This window comes from Nestor notabilis, unplaced genomic scaffold, assembly GCF_000696875.1.
Source record: "Nestor notabilis isolate BGI_N333 unplaced genomic scaffold, ASM69687v1 scaffold1017, whole genome shotgun sequence".
NCBI lineage: Eukaryota > Metazoa > Chordata > Aves > Psittaciformes > Psittacidae > Nestor > Nestor notabilis.
Window position 1 is genome coordinate 18,326 of NW_009936691.1, and position 19,360 is coordinate 37,685.

The 19,360-nt window shown below is 38.6% G+C and overlaps 1 protein-coding gene across 1 annotated transcript in view; it reads right to left on the reverse strand.

The window, feature by feature from the left end:
- Window positions 1-625: 625 nt before the first annotated feature.
- SLC1A1 (solute carrier family 1 (neuronal/epithelial high affinity glutamate transporter, system Xag), member 1) overlaps window positions 626-19,360 on the reverse strand; it is a 31,677-nt gene continuing 12,942 nt past the window's right edge. The window contains exons 6-14 of the mRNA XM_010018446.1: window positions 18,473-18,587; window positions 16,450-16,492; window positions 14,510-14,617; window positions 12,988-13,172; window positions 10,833-10,940; window positions 5,382-5,504; window positions 4,700-4,894; window positions 4,058-4,192; window positions 626-985 (exon numbers count right to left, since the gene is read on the reverse strand). Of these exons, the coding sequence (XP_010016748.1) occupies window positions 739-985; window positions 4,058-4,192; window positions 4,700-4,894; window positions 5,382-5,504; window positions 10,833-10,940; window positions 12,988-13,172; window positions 14,510-14,617; window positions 16,450-16,492; window positions 18,473-18,587 (1,259 nt within the window). The 3' untranslated portion in view covers window positions 626-738. The remainder of the gene's footprint in view (window positions 986-4,057; window positions 4,193-4,699; window positions 4,895-5,381; window positions 5,505-10,832; window positions 10,941-12,987; window positions 13,173-14,509; window positions 14,618-16,449; window positions 16,493-18,472; window positions 18,588-19,360) is intronic.

Genomic DNA, 19,360 nt, shown 5'->3' on the forward strand with positions numbered 1-19,360 from the left:
GAAGTATCACTTTTCAAAAGCTCTGCAAATGCCAGAAGACAAACCCACAGCAACTTATTTCACATCTGAAGGGCAATCCCAGCAGCTGGCATTCACATGGAAGGCATGGGGAAAACTAGCTACATAAACACTGGGAATTCTTCCATGCCTGATTTTTTCACAACTAAAGCAAAATGAAACCCTGTTCACAGTAAAATACTTATTACAAGACCTTCCTGGTCTGTTACTTCCTGAATCACCCAAGTGCTATCCCCTCAGCTGCAAAAATGAGTATTTTGGCACATGCAAGTTACAGTAGGTGTCAAGTACAGTGCAATCTGTTTAGAAGGCAAGGATGTTAAAAGGGACTTCATATGGGTGCTCTGTAATGTGGGTAACATATGAAATGCTGTACTACTCCTGAGTAAAACACATTTGGCTGTCCCAGCTAAGACACCTATTTATGAGCATGCTGACTCCAAAGAGGCATCTCATAGCCTCAGGAATAGTGTATATTCTTAGGAAAAAAAAAAAAAAAGTATTTTACAACTGTCTTTTTCTTCAACCTATCAGCAAGGACTAAAATTGTTGGGAAAGGTGATGAGAAGAGGGCAGAACTGGTAAGGAGAATCAGAATCTGTGTGTGGTAAATCAAATGGATGTAAGAAGTACTTAACTATCAATTATGCTTTAATTTTTTGAAATACTGCATATGGCCATGTCCTTTAATGCTCCTTTTTTACCTGAAAGCTACTGGCTTTAGAACTGAGATGTCTGTGTGAAGGATATGGCATCAGACTTATCCACAGCAAAGCCTCCATTGACGTATGATTTCTTGGTCTCTGCTTCATCATTATCAAGGATTGTTGTTTCCAAGGCAAAAGGGTTGACTATGTTGACTTCGGAGGTGACATCCATCTGCTCCAGCTCCTTTTTAGAGAGCTTCTCCACTACCCCTGTACCAAAGGCATCTCCCAAGACATTTACCATTGTTCTGAATCGATCCCTATGGAATAAAAATATTGTCAGACAAACCATTTTGTGTGTTACTTAGACGAAAATCATTTTAGTAAAAGTAAGGTACTCTGTGCAGATTTGGGGTAATTCTGCAATTGAAAGGAAAAAATCGTGTAGAACAAGAAATGGAATTTTCCCCTCATGTATTTGAAGAAACCTGGAGTCACTTTCATGACTTTGTGCAGGGTGTGCAAAACTGCAAGCCATTACAGAATGGGAACGCTTCTCAGGCCTTGAAGTATGCTACACAGCTGGTTCTCTGTGGTGAGACTGTTTTTGTTGGGAGGAGAGTCTGTGTGGTGCAGCAGAAGAGACTGCATTGTGCCTTTTGTCTTTCTAACAGTCACTCTCTCAGCCAAAGGAGCACTTAGATCAGTATCTTCAGTATTCTGGCCCAAAGCCTGGAAATGGGAAAGGCTATCTTCTGTTAGCTTCTCATTGTTAAAAGGTTGAAGTACAAAGCTGTATTAAGCATGTCACTTTAAAGAAATACAAAACTTGTGTACTGTTGATTTTTCTCTGAACTAAAAGTGACTTGCAAGCCTTAAAAATCCACCACTATTTGGCAGAGGAGCAACAGAACCATACAATATAGCAAAGTTTGAAAACCAGCATTTTCAGGTAGGGACTGTGGAAGATCATGCTTCCCTGTTGTAATTTGCAGCTACACAGCCCTGCAAGGGCTCTCTGGCAGAACGGGTGCATATATTCACAAATATAAGGGATTAAAAAAGCCATAGTGAGGTGAATCAACGTGTCTTATATCTATATTCTTTTACTATAGCTGCTGAACTCCACTGCTAAAAAGGACCCATGTGTTCTCCATGTGGAAAGGAAATACATGTTAGAGAAAGGAAGAGAGAGGTGTAAAATAAAATTCTGGTGGGATTAGTGTGACAAGTGGGGAAACCAACCACACTGGAAACTCATCTTTCATAGTACTTCTCAAATTTTTTCTATTCCTGATTAAAAACATGGAAGTTCTCCTCAAGCCTACATAATAAAACTGTGGCAAGTTCAGAATTAACTAGAGGACTGTTAATACGCCACTACTAGTGGGTTGTAAAATAATACATTTTAGGCAATAAGTACAAAAGGTGAAACTGTTAATAATCTACGTGGCATCACAATGTGCATTCCATCTGCTGAGGTGCAAAATGCACTGGTGATGATCCCTTGTACATGGAATTAATCTTTAATTTGCTTTACACAGCAAGATACGTTAATCTCAAAAACATTTCGATTAGAAACAGCTTGCATTTTTGGCCTGTTTCATGGTGGGACAGGTAGTTTCCATGTATTTGTATTGTGTCTAAGAATCATGTAAATTGTGGACTTTCAAAGCAGAGATGAATTCAGATCTGTAAAATTATGATTACTGTGAGAAATAGGGAATTACCATTCTCTTCCTCTCTCATTCCCATGAAAGAATTAGAGGGCATCAAATAAAATTATTAGGACGTAGATTAAAACAAAACAAAACATCTCTCTGCACAACACATTGTTCAGTTGTAGAATTCCTTTCTGCAGGACTTGAGGAAATCTAAAAGTTTATATGCATCCCAAAAGCAATAAGGCATTCATGGAAGAAGGAGTCTATTGAGAACTGTTAAGAACAAAAACCACCTCTACCTCAGGAACTCTGTGAGCTGCAGTTTGCAGGAGGCTAGGACAGTACTTTGGGAAAAGAACCAATATACATTTCTTCTGTCCTCCCATTTTTTTAGAGAGCTGCTCTGAGCAGGGAGTTTTTACTGATCTTCACCATCCTTAACAAAACTTAACACCCACTAGGAAAAGAGCGCTGAAGAAAATGAAAAGGTTGTGGAGCACAGCAAACAAACCTATTAGGCCCTGTGGGAGGCAGTTGATGGGGAGAATGTACTTGTGGCTGGAGCTATTTTGTTTGGAGCAGTTATGCTTATGCAGCATAACTACATACAGTAGCATAACATACAGTAGAGAGAAATGCTTGCAAAACAGAGTTATGTAATCAAATAAATTATATATATCTGTGAAATACACAGGTTGCTGCCAGAAATCCTTCAACAAAATGATTAGAAAGGGTAGGGGAAGAACAGGACTCTACCTCGAGTGTAAATATAAGCCTAAGAAAAAGCCATGCAGAGACAGAGATTTAAGATCTCTGCATTGACACCAATGAAATATTATCCATGTTTAGTTATGGCAAATGAACAAGACCTTGATCTGAGGGCTAAAGCTTGCACAGTTTAGGAGGCAGATTCTGTTACTCTTTCCAGGTGAATCATGGAATAAAGCTGAATACTGACGTCTGTGATTCTTTGGGCTTTTGAAAAAGTAGCAGAGAAACATCTCAGTATAAGTTGAACAGAAAAGATTTCTGCTGAAAATGCTTTTCTGAGCTGCTTAATGGGACTGAGGGGTTTTGATGTGCTCTCAGATGAGATGGCTGGGATCAGGATAAGGAGTGCTTTCTGAGTTTGTATGTGTGTGCTTGCTGATCAAAGGACCAGGTCTGCGAAAAACTCTCAGTGAAGAACAGCCATGGCAAAGTAATGCTGGCAGCACAGACTCATCTACAGCCTGCCATGTGTGTACATGTGGAGTCCAGGACCAGCTTTGCCTAGTTCATGTTGTGCTCCACTACCTCTTCACCGATGTATGGATTTTATGTGCTTTGTGGAAAACAGCTGAGATGGTCTGCTTGTGATTTCGATGAATGGTGTATGAATTTAGCACCATATGGTGGCAGCTGACATGCCAGAGGCACTCCTTGGTACGCTTATAATTTATTAATGCTGTGGCCACTATTTTAAGGTTGATAGCACCTCTGGAAGCACCTCTGGATGTGAGGTTATTCACTGCCATCCCATGCAGTGGGACTTCTCTCAGAATTAAAGACACTACTGCATTCAACTCTATATTGAACAAGCCCGGCCATATGTAGAATCTTTGGCCAATTCCTGCAATAGTCTTAAAAGGTTTTGCTACTTTTTCAGACCCACATGTTCCCGCACAACTTAAGTAAATATTAAAAAGGAAGGAAAAACAATTAAAATATCAAGTGCCTTAAACTTACAGGAGCCAGTCAACTGCAATGATCAGAGTAACATCTTCGGCAGGCAGGCCAACAGCAGTCAGTACAATCACCATGGTGACAAGTCCAGCCTGGGGAACGCCTGCAGCCCCAATGCTGGCGGCTGTAGCTGCAACACTAAATGACAAATAAAGCCCAGAAAAGGCATTCAGATTACATGTTGCTCACAGAAACTCTATCTTTTGGCATGAACAGGCTTATTTCACTGCAAGAAAGAAGCCCAAATGTGTATGAATAGTACCTATTCAAAGTCTGATGACAAATTTATGGGACAAGTGATGTATAGATACTGCTACAGTTACACTGCAGTATAACATGCAATGCATGATGAACAAGCAAGATGGACGGATCAAAGGTAGAGGCTGAGTTGGGTTTGCAAGTGTTTGCAGTGGAAGAATAATGGCAATTTCCAGAACAATACTGTATACCAGCTGCATGTCCTGGCCCATTCCACCTCCTCATCAGGTTGCCCAGGCAAGGCCTTGGACCAAGAAGTCATAATGTTTCTGCTACTTCCTGTGCTATGCATGATAGCTTCATGTTTTCATGGGGTGTCCAAAGTCAATGCACCATTTATTAAAAAACCCACCTCCAACAAAATGCATGTGATGGCTTTAGTCTTACCTAATGGTAACTATTTCGCCAATATTCAGTTGTAAGTCGTTCAGTTGTGCAATAAATATAGCTGCTACTGCTTCATAAAGAGCGGTGCCATCCATGTTGATGGTAGCTCCAACTGGAAGAACGAACCTGGTAATTCTTCTGTCGATGAAGTTTTTTTCTTCTGCACAACGGAAGGTGACAGGCAAAGTTGCTGAACTGCCACATAGATAAACACATAAAGTAAGTGCAGGCAACAGCATACCATTTCCCTCATCTTTCTTTTTCCTCAGAGTATGATCTGCTCTAAGACTCAAATGGAGATCTAAGGCAGGCAGGAAGGCTGTACCATGAAAAAGCAAAGTAACTTTTGTTATCTCTTCTAACTAAGGGAAGAAACAACAAAGTCTTAGCTATCCTCAAAATTACACGGTAAATTGTCATGATGTATGTAGTCACAGAAACAGTGCAAAAGCTTAAAATCTAGTGACTAATGACCTGTCTCTTCCTGAGAGGAGCTGGTGTAAGGCCACTGCAATCTATAGTGCCTCTTTGGGTACTACAGAAATAATGATGAAACTTCCAGGGGACTGAGAACTGTCCAGGTGACATCAGGGTATGTAACAAAGTAGCAATAAAATCAGAGCACAAACAAAAACAATTACGACAAAGAACATTACAGAAAACTAATGATTCTTTTGTTTACCTGGAAGAAATCATGAGGGCTGTCAGAAGTGCCTGAGCCATCCCCATGGCAAACCGAAAAGGATTTTTCCTCACTACTATGAAGTAGATCAGTGGCAGAATTACAATGGAATGGACAGCAAGTCTGCAAAATAAAATGGATCCATCTCATTGCCTATTTGAATAAGATAGTGTAATAACAGGTATCTTAGTTCTGCCCTTAAGTACATTTACGAAACATTATGTTCAAAATCTAGAGAAAATACCATCTTAAAAAAATGCAGCCTAATACTGTTCCAAACTTTATTTTGGAAAGAAGAGAGGTTATTAATTGTCTTTCTCTCCAAAAGAAAACAAGAATTAACTAATATATTATTAGAAATAATTTTAAACCAATGAAGACGAGAAAACTGAAATAATAAATTATATTTAATCTGATATGTAGAGAGTGATTTGAATGCTAAAACACTCCACTCTCTTACCAAATCCTTACAACATAGACTAGAGACAAATCAGAAAAATAAACCTAATTATTTTTCTAAGATTATCTGCCTTTATTATAGAATATGCCTGGAATTAAAGTTTCCCAGTCACGGACAGATGAAGTCCACATCTTTCTGCAGAAACTTGATCCTATAAAAAATCCACACTTACTTGGTGGAAAACTGTGTAAGCTTAAGTTTACAATTAAAATGTAGTGAGGTATTTCAGACTGTACAATTGAGATGTATGTAGTCTTACCATCTTTCATGTTGTAAGTTGCTGAAATACTGTCTTCTGCAACTATTAATTTTTAAAATTAAGTATGTTGACACGCAAAAGATCAAACTGTCTTCTTGTCTTTGGCTGCTCAGATATATTTGCCTGGATATTTGGGTGTGTCTTAGGGACAAATTCATCCGTCAACTTGTGCACTGATTTTGAACGTTGTGTATTAATCCTGAATGCTTATAGTGCAGAATTTTGTGGGCATTAGATTAGAGGTAAACAGACTGCTGTGAGCATATTTGATAGGAAATACATGTGAAAGATCTGTGAAATATTTGCAATGTTTGCAAGTCACAAGCAATTATAACCACCTCAGCTGCTTCTGAAAAGAAATTGTCATAGCCTGGAAAAATAAAGCACAGAACTGACGTCATGTATGACCTTATTATTTTTTATTATGTCCTCACAAGATGTTCTTGTGAACATTACTATGTTGTAATAGTGTTTTATGATTGCTAAGCACCTGATAAAGACAGCGATAAATCATGGTACCATTTGTTCTATCAAAAATAAGTAATTAAGAGAGCAGTAGCCACAGTACAGAAACCTACAAGAGCACCAAAAACCACCCATAAAACCTAACTCTTTGTTTCCTTGGAAAAAATACCTTTTTTAAAACCACAGGCATGAAAATTTTCATTCTGTATGTGAACATTCTGTATAAATTCTGAATAAATTGTGAACTGATTTATTTACTGGAATGTAAATAACAGCATGCAACATATATTGACAAAAATTTGCAAAGAACTCTAGAGAGAAACATAAGAATTTATAGTGTTGCCTGAGAACAAACTGAATTGTGCAGAACATATGGAAAAATATATAAAGTAGTATGGGTGTTGCTGGGTGTCTTAAGAGAATGTTCATGAGTAAACATTTCAAGCATGCCTACATACAGAAACATATTGACTTCCTAACAGCTATTTTGAAAAACTTAGATCTGTACTTTGCCAGTGGCAGCACTAAACTGTCCAAAATATTTGTGTGTATCTGGTTTGCTACTACTGATTTTCATTAAACAAATTTGACTTATTATTTATTTTCATGCATGAAATGCAACTCACAGCAAGCAGCAAAAATTTTCATACCAAAAATTATAATCAGCAGCTGAAAAGAAAAATTCTATTAGGGTTCAGTTGTAAGATAGGAAAAATCTTCTTCCTTAGAATCCCAAAATGGCATTCCTTATACATTCAGAAATGCAGCTGCCTTGCTGCTTTCAGAAGAGACAAAGGCACAGGCAAGAGAGAGTCTGACTGCTGCAGATTCTTTTTTTTAATTCTGCCTCAGACTACGAGTCCTCTGACACTTGTATTATGCCTCCTTGTTGTGGTTTAAGCCAGTAACTCAAAAACACACAGCCCCTCACTCACTTCCCCTCTTCTTCTCCCCCTGCTCCCAGAGGGATGGGGAGGAGAATCAAAAGAATATAAATCCCACGGGCCGAGATAAGAACAGTCCAGTAACTAAGGTACAATACAAAACCATTACTGCTACCACCAATAATAATAATGATAAGAGAAATAACAAGGGGAGAGAATATAAAACTAAAAGGGGAAAAGGAAAAGAAAACAGTAAATAGAAGTGATGCACAATACAATTGCTCACCACCCACTGACCAATACCCAGCCCATCTCCAAGCAACGATGGGTTGCTTCTGGGTAACTCCCTCCAGTTTATATACTGGGAATGATGTGATGTGGTATGGAATACCCCTTTGGCTAGTTTGGGTCAGGTGTCCTGTCTCTGCTTCCTCATGGCTTCTTGTGACCCTCCTCCCTGCCAGAGCATGAGACTGAGAAAGTCCTTGATCACAGTAAACATTACTCAGCAACAACTAAAAACATCGGTGTTATCAGCATTGTTCTCAGGCTAAAGTCAAAAACACAGCACTGCACCAGCTATTAAGAAGGAGAAAAACAACTGCTACAGCTGAACCCAGGACAATCCTACTTTTGATTCTCCTCCTCTGTGACTGCTAGCATGTCCTTATCCTGACACTGCAACCATTAAAAGTGAGAGGCTGAAGGTATTTAGTGGCCAACTGGGGCAGAGGCACTGGGGAAATCTCATGGTAACCTGCGTAAGACATAAAGACTGAGATGTGTTGCAGACAGTGTTTGGTGAGAGCTGGTAGGGCTGAGAATGTGAAACGTCATGAATAATAAAAGTTGGAAGAAGGTAGGGTAGAAGATGAGCTGGAGAGGGAAGCTAAAGGAAAGGAAGAGGAGGATAAGACAGACCAGCCCTCAAGCTCTCACACATTTTTCTTGATAAGGAATACACAAATATGTTTAAGATAACCCGTAATTCTCAGGATGAAAGACAGCTACAGAAGACACTGATGAACAGAACACACTGCAAACAGACAAGGTGAAGCAAATAAGGATGAAAACCAAAAAGATGGTGGGAACATCTTTTAGTGGATGGTGGGAACAGTGTTTAAGAACAAAAAGAAAGAAAGATTTCTTCTCCTGTTTGCCGAGAGGTCAGAAAAAGGGTATTCTTGCGGGCTGGAAAACACAGAAGCACCTCTTCTCTGCAGCCTATAGCCTTGACTGTACCTTGTCATCTTTGTCCCTGTGATGCGATTACAACACGCTCTGCCTGATGGTCAGTTTTGCAGATAATGTTCTGCTGTTTAGCCCTTTTCCACAACACCTTGAGCATCACCCACTGTAGGCTATCCCATATGAGACAGAAATGCTGCAGAGATCTACCACAGTACCCATTAGGGAAAACTATGGCACGTGCAAGGGAGTTTGGGGGAACGGAGACTTTTTCCTCTCCAAGGATGTAAAAGTAGGCACCCTTACAGTATACAATCTTTTTGATGGCACCTGGGAACCTACTAAAATTGTTGTGCCTGTCAAGCCCATAGTTACCAGCTAAATGGGAGATCACATGTGGTGGTAGTTTACTCTGCACAGTACTCTGGAGAAGGCACTGTGCCTGCACACATGTCTTAAGGAAGAAACATCCTGTCATAGTACACATAGTTACCATTAATAGGTGAACAGTCATGAAACTTGCTATCAGATCTAAAACTGTAAAACTTGCTATCTGATCTCTAGCTGAAGTCAAAGGGCAGTAACAATCCATCCAACACACTCCTTCTCTAAATTAACTGGAGTCAGTAACACAGAAAACCTGCAGAGGTGATACACTGTCATTCCATAAATGAGTTATACCTAACTTGTGGTCATGGTCTCATTTATAATTTATATAGAAAATATTAGTCTCTTGTTTTACAATCTCTTGGTAAACATAAACTTTAACATTCTTCAAAAATTTCATTTCTTTTCAAATATATAATGAAAACTCACAAAAACTGCTTTATGCATTAGACAAACATTACCTGCACTCATTTCTGTACCATTTTGAAAAATTCATGACTCAGTGCCACTTTTGGAGCTGTAATTTTTACTTAGAAAGTCATTCTATCTCAAATTGTTTTTGAAAAGCTAGTCCAAACATACCAGCTTATGTATAAAACAAAACGACAACTTTGAAATAAATGTGATTATGAGGCAAAGATTAATATAGAAAAAAAATGAGAACCTTCTTGACTATAGAGAAGTTTGCTTTTAAGACTAATACATTACCCTTCACTCTGCTTGGTTGTCAGAAAGCATTTGAATGATGTTTGAAGAACAGCACGTATGTGCGTAGAGTGGGAGGAAGGAAGCTCTTGAGCAACTTTGGATCTAGCCTCAAGATAAAACATGAATAAACCCTTAGAATACTGAAGGAATTATACGAGTGGATGCTAAGGCAATGAACCAAGGCTGCCCCGAAGTTATGCTTCACTGAATTGGAAATAATAGAAATTTAAATGCATTTAACTTATTGGGACTGTAATATCCATTTATCTATCAAAAGGGTTCTTTGTAGGATAGTCTTCAGAGATAAATAATGATCACAGAATCACAACCTATATCACTTCGAGCAGCTAAGTTGCCCCTTCTAAGGCTCCACATCTGCAAGACTCCACATTGTGCACTGTCCTCTACCTCAGACTGTTCTACACAGCCAAGGTTCTAGAAAAAGAACAGAAAAAATGCTTTGATGCTTGGCTAAGTTATTCAGACAGGAACTGCTGCTTCTGCAGCTTCACCAGCTAGCTCTGCCTAATAAATATTGCAATGTCCAGGGTTTTAATTCATGTTAGCTACCTGCTCTGCACTGAGGTGGGACTGGTTTCCTCTTTGGCACCATTTATTGTGCACTGTACCTACTATGCATTTGTACTGGGCAGTGGAGCTGGGTCTATGCTGATACACCTTGGGCCACCAGGTCCCATGGAAGTTCCCAACTTAATCCAGATATTTGTGTATTTTCAATAGGCTGGTAACCCCCCATAGCCATAATTCACAATCTCACTCTTTTCCAACTTCTAGTATCTAAAAGAAGCATTACTCCTCTACTACTCTCAAAAATACAGGACCAACTAAGAAGATGAAACAATGAATACAAGAAAAGCCTTTGCTTCTTCTTTTCTTTTTTTTCCCCCCAAGAATGCAAAGCAGTGACTTTAAAACAAAACATGCATTCAGCAAAACGTGCATTGAGAACATCCTCACATAATTTTCACTGATGAGAATTTTTGTCTGACCTAGAAGAAACTGGGTGTTGTGGATAATCGAGTTGTAATTAAGCCCTAAAAACTGCACACATAAAATTTCATCTTTAAGAAATGACATACCCACTTAGTACTGTAGCCATATAAAGACCCAGTTTACGAAAGATTTCCCAGTCCTGAACTTCTATTATCTTCCCAGCAACTAAAAACATGATACCAATTGGCATATACCTAGAAAGCAAAAAATAAAGTAATTAAAAATGCATTCTCAGAAATACTGTGTGCTCACCAAGGAATAATTTCTCGTGCAGTGTAACTTTTTACAACAGACGGAAGATTTCTTTTCTATTCTATTACGCACCTAAAGATTTCTTTTATATCTATTGTACAACTGACTTTATTCACTTCCAGCAGGACTTCAACAGATGTCATGAAAAAGATCAGAAAATCAGAGTAAATATAACCCTATGCATTGTCAAACAAGTACTGTATGAGCTAGTGTCACAGAATACACAGAAGTGTGGGCTTTGCCCTACCACATCAAATGTTTATGCATAGCCATAAGCTTACTTTGAGGTCGAAGCTTGTAGGGCTGAGACCAGTATCTGTGTATTCTGCAATCACACACTGATGGAAAGGCCTCCTGTGCTTAACAGCAGCTGCTCTGCAGTGAAAAGGGCTATATGTGTGTCACCTACACAGAATAAGACTGATTTTAGTATGCTGGGATAGTACAGTCATCAGTGTGTTGCTTGATGGAAGGGTCCCTACCCCCTCCCTAGTCAATTTACACAAGGCCATGCCTTACAGACATCAACAGCTGCATGGGCTACTGCCTACTGAAAATTCAAGGTAAAAATCAGGACTTATGCTAGCACCAGCTCCACTGCTTTTGGTACCACAAAGCAGCTGTCACAGAGACAAGCCGCCACTTCAGAGCTTTGAGTAGTATAAATTAATCTATAAATCTGTGAATATATAATATGTATCTATTTTAAAATAGAAATTTATAAAATGTATGTGTGCTATCTCACAAATAAAATAGTACCTTGACCCTGTGCAAAGCAGGGCCTCCTAGTTCCTTCTGAGCCTGAACTCAGTGAAAGCAGAATTAATTCTTCATACTGCCATCATCAAACTTCACCTTATTCAAGACAACACCTCCCACATCTGGAGAAACACAGGGATTCTTTAGTCACAGCTTCAGCCACATGCAAGACAATGAACAGGTCAGCTTATGGGTAGCATCCTGTATTTGTGGCATCAGGTCTTGCTAACTCTCAGGTCTTGTTAGTGGTAATTTGCTGCAGCACGAAGCAGCCTATTTCACAGGGCTGTAATTCAGATGGGGACTGAAACAGCTGCCTAGCACAGGACTTCAAGTTGAATAAACTCATTTACTTTTCTTTAAAGGCAGCAAGAAGTGTGCAACTAAACCCTGTACAGTTTTACTGTGTTACAGGCACCCCAGTGTGCTGGGATGGAAGAAAAATCCATGGAAGGGCTAGATGTGGAAAGTAACTGTTCATGTGGAACATGTGGGTATGAGCAGAGTATTGTAATAAATGGCAAAAGGCACTAGGATGTTGTAGAATCAAGCTCTGGAAAGGACTGTGTGTGTTTATAGTCCTGATCCTGTAGTTGTGATCTGCATGGACAAAAGCTCTGTGAATAGCTGGGAAATCCAACCAAACACTATCAAATGAGTTGCTACATTTTTTAATTCTTTTTCCTAAGAATATTATGAGAGAATATTGTGAGAATGTTGTCTCACAAAACCCATTAGCAGAAAGTAAATGATTATAGGTTGTATTTTGCATATCATTTTGGATTTTGCTCTGTGCTGTGGCTTGTATATTAATTCATATTTCTAAAGGAACTTAGCTCCAAGGACAGCTATCCTGTGAACATAATGGCTATCAGGGAATAGTGTTCAAGACTGAAAAACGCATGTGAGTGTAATGCTTCTACAGTCCTCAAATCACTAATGCAGTTATACTGGTTTGATATAAACCCGTGGCAAAAATGTTTGAAAAACTCAGATTCCTGATGTACCAATAGAACTGTGTCTTTAGTATATAGTAAGTGGAAGCCCTGTCTCCAAAAAAGGATCAAATTCTGTAAAAAGGAAACTTCTTACCAGCCTTTCTTTTAAAGATATTTGCTGTAAAACACTATACAAAAGCAAACATCCAAGTATGAGTCTGCTCCTCCCTCTTCAATGACAAAATCCATTCAAAGAAGTTGTTAGAAAACACCAGTATGTCTTTAGACTTACCACATAATTATCTCAACTATTCTCATTGTAGCTTCATTCAGTGCATTGAAAAAATCCACCAGCACTTGTCCTTTCTCTCCCATTTTCCCAATAACCATTCCAAAAACAAGACAAAACACAATCAACCCGAGCACATTGATGCCGTTGGAATACATGCCCACAAGTTTGTATTCTTGGGTTTTGTTCTATGGATTAAAGAGAAAAAAGTTACTAGCTGAAAATACTGAATTTAAAGAGCTCTGAAATCAAACCACATTTAGATCTTCCCTTGAAAAGACACGAAAAGTCACACTATTCCCTTCCTGGCAGAGCCAAACGGGCATGTTCAGGAATGAAGGTAGAACTAAATTGGCTTTGAAAGCTTTGTATTTTAAAGTTATGTGAGGATCTGACCACCCCCTAGCAGGGGATAAAGCATCCCTTAATTTATGTGCCCTTCCTATATACCAGCAACATCTAGGTATCCACAGTCATGCCTTCAATATACTCAAGACTTAGCCCCTACTCTGGAGAACAAAACACAGCTGATGTAGAATCCTTGTGGTTATTTCTGAAGAACTGGAGGTTTTGTGTCTGGATTTAAGATAAACAGTCCATTGCGTAAGAACTGAGACAATGGTATCCAACTTGCCTCAAGTTTAAAATCTATTGTTCCGATGAAATCAGCGAAATTACATAGTTTATAGCAGAATTGGATGCACGTAACATAAAAATCCTACTGAACAGGTAGGTATTCACACACTCCTCTGTGTTTGTGCAGTACGAACACACTCAGGAAATGGTGCAATTCTTCACTACATCCTGCCTCAGGATTTAAGTCATGTCTTTTCATATAGCCCATGTTTGCATGCTCTCATTACTATGAGATGAAGTTGGAAGGAGCATAATAAAATGCATATTGATTTGGTTCATAGTTCTGTGTTCATAATCTATTGAATTCCTTTCTCTCTCTCCTCTGGTGTAAGTCTAGGCTTTATAAACAATCAAGACCCATAAGCTTTCCACACTTCTAAACAGAGGCTTGTTAAACCTCTTCTTCCTTTTTGTCAAATTTTTTTTTTGGCAGTGTAACTAACTATTATTTAACAAATGCTTTCCACTGTTTTGCTTTCCATTAAAAAAGACGTATTATGATTTTTCATTCCTTTCTTTCTGCAGTGTTTACAGTTATGCTCCAACATCTCATGGATAGGTATACATCTAGCCTTTCCACATCGGCTGTTGTGTTTAATTTCTCAGCAAATTGGCAATTCATTAGCATATACATTTAATGGAGTACATGAATGTATTATTTGCTCACATCATCTATTATCTTTGGACTGCTTAATTACCAGTGGAGTCCTCTGGTGTTCTTAAACCCTACCTTAAGATCCTCATAATCACCTCTTGTATTTACTTACTAAGTTTTGAGCCCTTGCTAAAATCTACATACCATTTCCTTCCTTTTCTCAATCACTAGCCACATGAACTAATTCTTTGTCCCTACTTCACATATTATGAAGGAATACAACAAAGGTCTCACCTTCGAAGCCTCTGTTGTTGTAGCAGTTGTAACAGGTTGTTGTGTCAATGCAGAGCCGTTTTTATCCACACCAGATGTAGCTTCAACTTTTTCACGTTTAGTTTTATACTAGAAAATTTAAAAAAAAAAAAAAGGAAGAATTTATCTAGAAACATGAGGAAACTGAAGAATGTAAAATAAGTAAAAAGAAGGGAAAAATGAACCAGTCTAACTTGAAGGTAGCAAACACAGACAAAGACATTAATTCCCAATTTGTGTGAACCATCATGGTTCTGTACTTCAGATGCTGTACATTAAACAAGTGATTCACAGGTAATATGATATGAATTCTGTTTCCCAGGCTCTAAGGTGCCCTATAGACCTGATGCAGTCTTGTGGGGGGTGAGATACATACAGCTCCTGACAATGGCAAGGGGACTTCGATGGGACAGTCTCAAGGGAATTGCAGACAGCCACACCAGGAGAGGTCTGCAGAGCAGATGGACCTGATACAGCCAGAGCCCTAGTAATGTGGTTAGCATAACTAACGCCATTACCTAAGGTGAACAGCCATTCTCTGTAGCTGAGCTGGTCATCTCTTAGTCCTCTTTCCCCTGAAGGTCCTGTGCACCAAGCAGACCAGCCTCAAGAGTACAGGACACCAGGTTAATTATTCCCCTTCTTACTGGCCTTGAAGGGACAGACATCTGGCCAGATGATGACCCTGCTACAGAACAGGGAATTGCAATAGGACATAGAGCACTGTCTGTAAAACCAAGCAGTTAAGGGGGAACTTGGACCAGAGCTGCTGCTGGATGGTAAGACCAGGACCTGCCAGTGGCCAGGGGCACATCCACCATTGTCTGCTTCCTCTGAAGATTGAGTGACTGACTCATCCACTTTCATATGAGTCTAGATTGTGATTGTTATGTCGATACAGCAACCAACATATTGACATTTGACCTAATCTGCAGAGAGTCCAGGTGATAAGAAACCATAAGCTAAGTGGTGCTATTATAAAACTGTACTACACTGATTGTGCTTATAGAAATCCCATGCCATCTGATTATAAATTCTGTGTTATACTGATCATAATATCCTGTTAAGAAAATAAAGCTTTAATTGTAACTACAATTTAGTGTCATCATCATTCTGCCATGGGTCCCTAAAAGAACCTGTTTGTCCCTTTACTGCTGAGTGACAGTAATTAACATGAGAAAAACTACATGAAAAAGTTTATAAACTGGAAATACATTCACTGTTGTGCACAGACAGACAGTTAACATAATTTCCTGGGAAAGGTTAACTACCTCACTTATAAACCTCAACTAAACTGGTAGGCAGCTGCTGGGAAAAGCAAAAATGGAAGCAGAGAACATCACAAAAACCAGTTCACATATTTACAGATGAAGATGACTGAATCAGAAGTCTGATAATCTATATATAGACAGCAGCTTCCTCTTTCATCTTGCAAATCGCACTTTTCCTGAAAGATGCCTCAAATAAACTACCAATTGGCTGCCTCTTCTTTAAGATGGATCATCAGGTCTGGAAATGGATATTAGATGTGAGACACAATGGGGTGAGGACTGTTATTCAGACTTCCTCAGACACTGAGGGTTTTTAAGATCATGGAAATAGACCCTCATGACATGGTTCTTCTAACTCTGCCTGTCCCAAAAGAAAAAATCTTGTCTAATACACTGCTTGGTTTTTGCACTCAGCTCCTAAGCACTGTCTATTTGCAATGGATGATCAAGGACTTAATAGTTGGTAACGAAGTGTTTGTCATAATGGAAATGAAACAAAGATGCCTTAATAAAGGGTCTTTTTATGGGAGATTAAGATACTCCTGGACTTCTCAGAAATAATTGTCACCTATATAGTTCTGGGGGACATAAAAGAATAACTTGTAGTTAACAATGAAAACTACAACAGCAAAAAGGAATGTTCAAACTTACCTGCTGAAAACAGGCCTGGACAAGGTTTTCTGGGAACATATTCCTGTTAAAAAAGTAGAGGCATTTCAACATTATAGTATGCTAAGAATACATTGCTTCTATAAACAAAATGATAAAATCTGCTGTTTGAAAAACAGATCAGATTGTATTCCTTTATCCAGAATGCAGTGTATTTAGCACCATGAGATAGGAAGTCCAGGAAGTTCAGGGCTCCCAGTGATTTGTTGACTGTTTTCCTACTATTGAATTTTTGAGCTCATCTTTCAATGTTAAACATTTATGTTGGTGAACTACTAAACTTACTGTTTGGTTTTTTTCCCCCTGCTGCATCATCTCCATAATTTCCATGAGGAATACAGGACACACCATTTTTATGGGATTTGTCAAACAGAGGCAGAAAATAAATAGGAACTTTTATAAATGATGTGCTGGAATAATCAGTATTTGGTAAGCTCTATTGCAGTTTTGAATTCAGACGTTAATCTTGGCTGATGGAGGAGTCCCATGTATTATTCCAGGGTTAAGAATCATTTTTTGCACACTGAAAAATCAGGAAATCAGATCAGAAGCAGTGCAACCCAGTTGTGTGTCTCCTTTCCAACTGCCAATTTCAGATTCAAATGATTGCAGAAAAAAGCATTAATTAGATATTTACTGAATAATCCAGTATGTATATAATTTCAGTCCAATAATCCATTGGACTGAAAGTCCAATGTGGAAAAAGGTAGTTTATATATTGAAACAGAAGTCTTTATCTTCCTTCCAGATTTTTCACAAACTCCTGCCTTTATTTTTCAAGTTTTTAAAGCAAATACTCATCAAGGCAAGGTTACTTTGTACAGGCCTGTGATTTTCCTTTATATTACAAGACTATCTAAATAAATAGGAAAAGTAACTATTAAGTCCTTTGAAAGAGAATTTCAGATTTCAAACTCCTAATTTACAGACTTCAATTTGCTTACAAGAAGTTGAACTACAAACTGTAGCAAAACCTCAAACTACTCTGAATTACAATTCACATCGCTTTAAAATACAAGAATTTTGTGCATGGAACTACATGAGCCCTGTGAATATGTGTGGAAATGTTCATGTGGAAATGTTCATGTGGAAGTTACTGGTAATGGACCCATTAGGTTTATAATGCAGCTGATTGCACAGTTCCCCTCATTGATTCCTGGACAAGTGACCATGAGGCATAAGGTGAGCTATCCAAGGAGGTGACATTCTGGTAATGCAGAGGCAGGAGGGGACAGATAAATTAAGTAAAAATTCTACAAAAAGAAAAGTGTGGGCAGTAATAGTGACACAGACTAGTGACCAATTGTAGCTGGAGTAAAAAAATCATTCACAAAAACATTTTTGAGGGAACTACTTAGCCACTACTTAGGAAATGCAAGCCTTTTTTGCTATTTTTTTTTTAATTTCTAAATTCAAAACATGTTAGTTCTGAAAACCTGCTCAAGTCTTCTGCAGACTTTTACAGGGGTTTCCTTCTTCTAACAGCTTCAAGTATCTACAATGTTCCAGGATGCAAATGGGAAAAGACTCATCATAAGATTGCCACAGACACTGGTGATGCAGCAAATCTGTTGAAAGTACAACCCCAAGAAACCCTTGCATACTGCATCTGTTACTCTCCATCTTGCTTTGAGGAGCAGAAACAGAGTACTGTAATTACAGGTGGTTGTCTATGCTGGATGACACAGAGGCTGCCAGTCAGTAACCCACCAACTATTCAATCCTTTCTAGATATTTTCTTCATAACAGGTAAATCTTGCATATAATTTCTGCTAAGGAGGATATTTTTGTTGTCATTGGTTTAACCAAAGTCTATGCTGTAAAGACAATTTTTGACAACAAACTGATCTGAATATGGTCCAAAATGTCTAGCCTGTTGAAATGCAAGTTATTCTGTATTCATCCAAACAACATCAGAAAGCATTTTTATTACACATCACAACTTTATCTGTATTGTTGGAACTTCTGCAACAAGAGTATGGAAACTAAAAAAAGAAAACCTCACCTGATCAGATCCAGCATGGCATCGACAGTACTGACTTCTGGGGTACTGCCCACTCTGTCAATCTCGTTTGCTTTTTGAGGCATTCCAGGTTTAATGACCACAACTAAGACAATCCCTGCAGAAGGAGAACCAGAAGAAAAACTCACAGTGCAAGCAGAAGCTGTGGTGAACCATGCCTCAGTGTATCTGTGTAGCTAAATTCTTCATGAGCTAAACGCACTAAATGCTTTCGTTGGATGCAGGGATGTTCAGAAAACTGTAATCTACAGTGAGTTCCAACACAGGAGCTACTTGTAGCCTTGAGACTGGACATGGGTACTGTAGCTTTGTTTTTGTATGATTTTGCTAAATCACTACTGCTTACTAAGAGAGTAAATTACTTCAGCTAGGCTTCAGCTGAAGCAGTCTGCAACTTCTGCACAGTGAAATTTCAAACTGCCATCTACCTTCTCCCTTAAGGAGTTCTTCGTGTTAATAGCTTTCAGATATGAATACAAGTGTGTTATCCTGTGATCCCAATGTACAACAGATGTTTTAGTAAAGCTCATTAGCAATAAAATTATGTAAAAGAACTGGCTCCAGAAACAGACTGAAACAAAAAATTACAGGCAAGAAACACTAGGTTTAACCTTGTGAATACTGAAATCAATGACAATTTTTCCATTTACTTTAGTGACCTCATTTTAGGCACTTTTACTATTAAATGAAATACTAGGCCTTTCCAAATGTATTTTACTTTTTCTCTCCCAAAGCCAAACAAACCTAAAGCAAATGGAACTGTTAAATCTCAGTGTAGGAGAAAGAGGCATTTGGAGGACCCTTCTACCAGCCAGGAACAAGGCTTTCTACTGACAGCTGTGAATAAAAGCAGAACTGAATTTGTGTAAC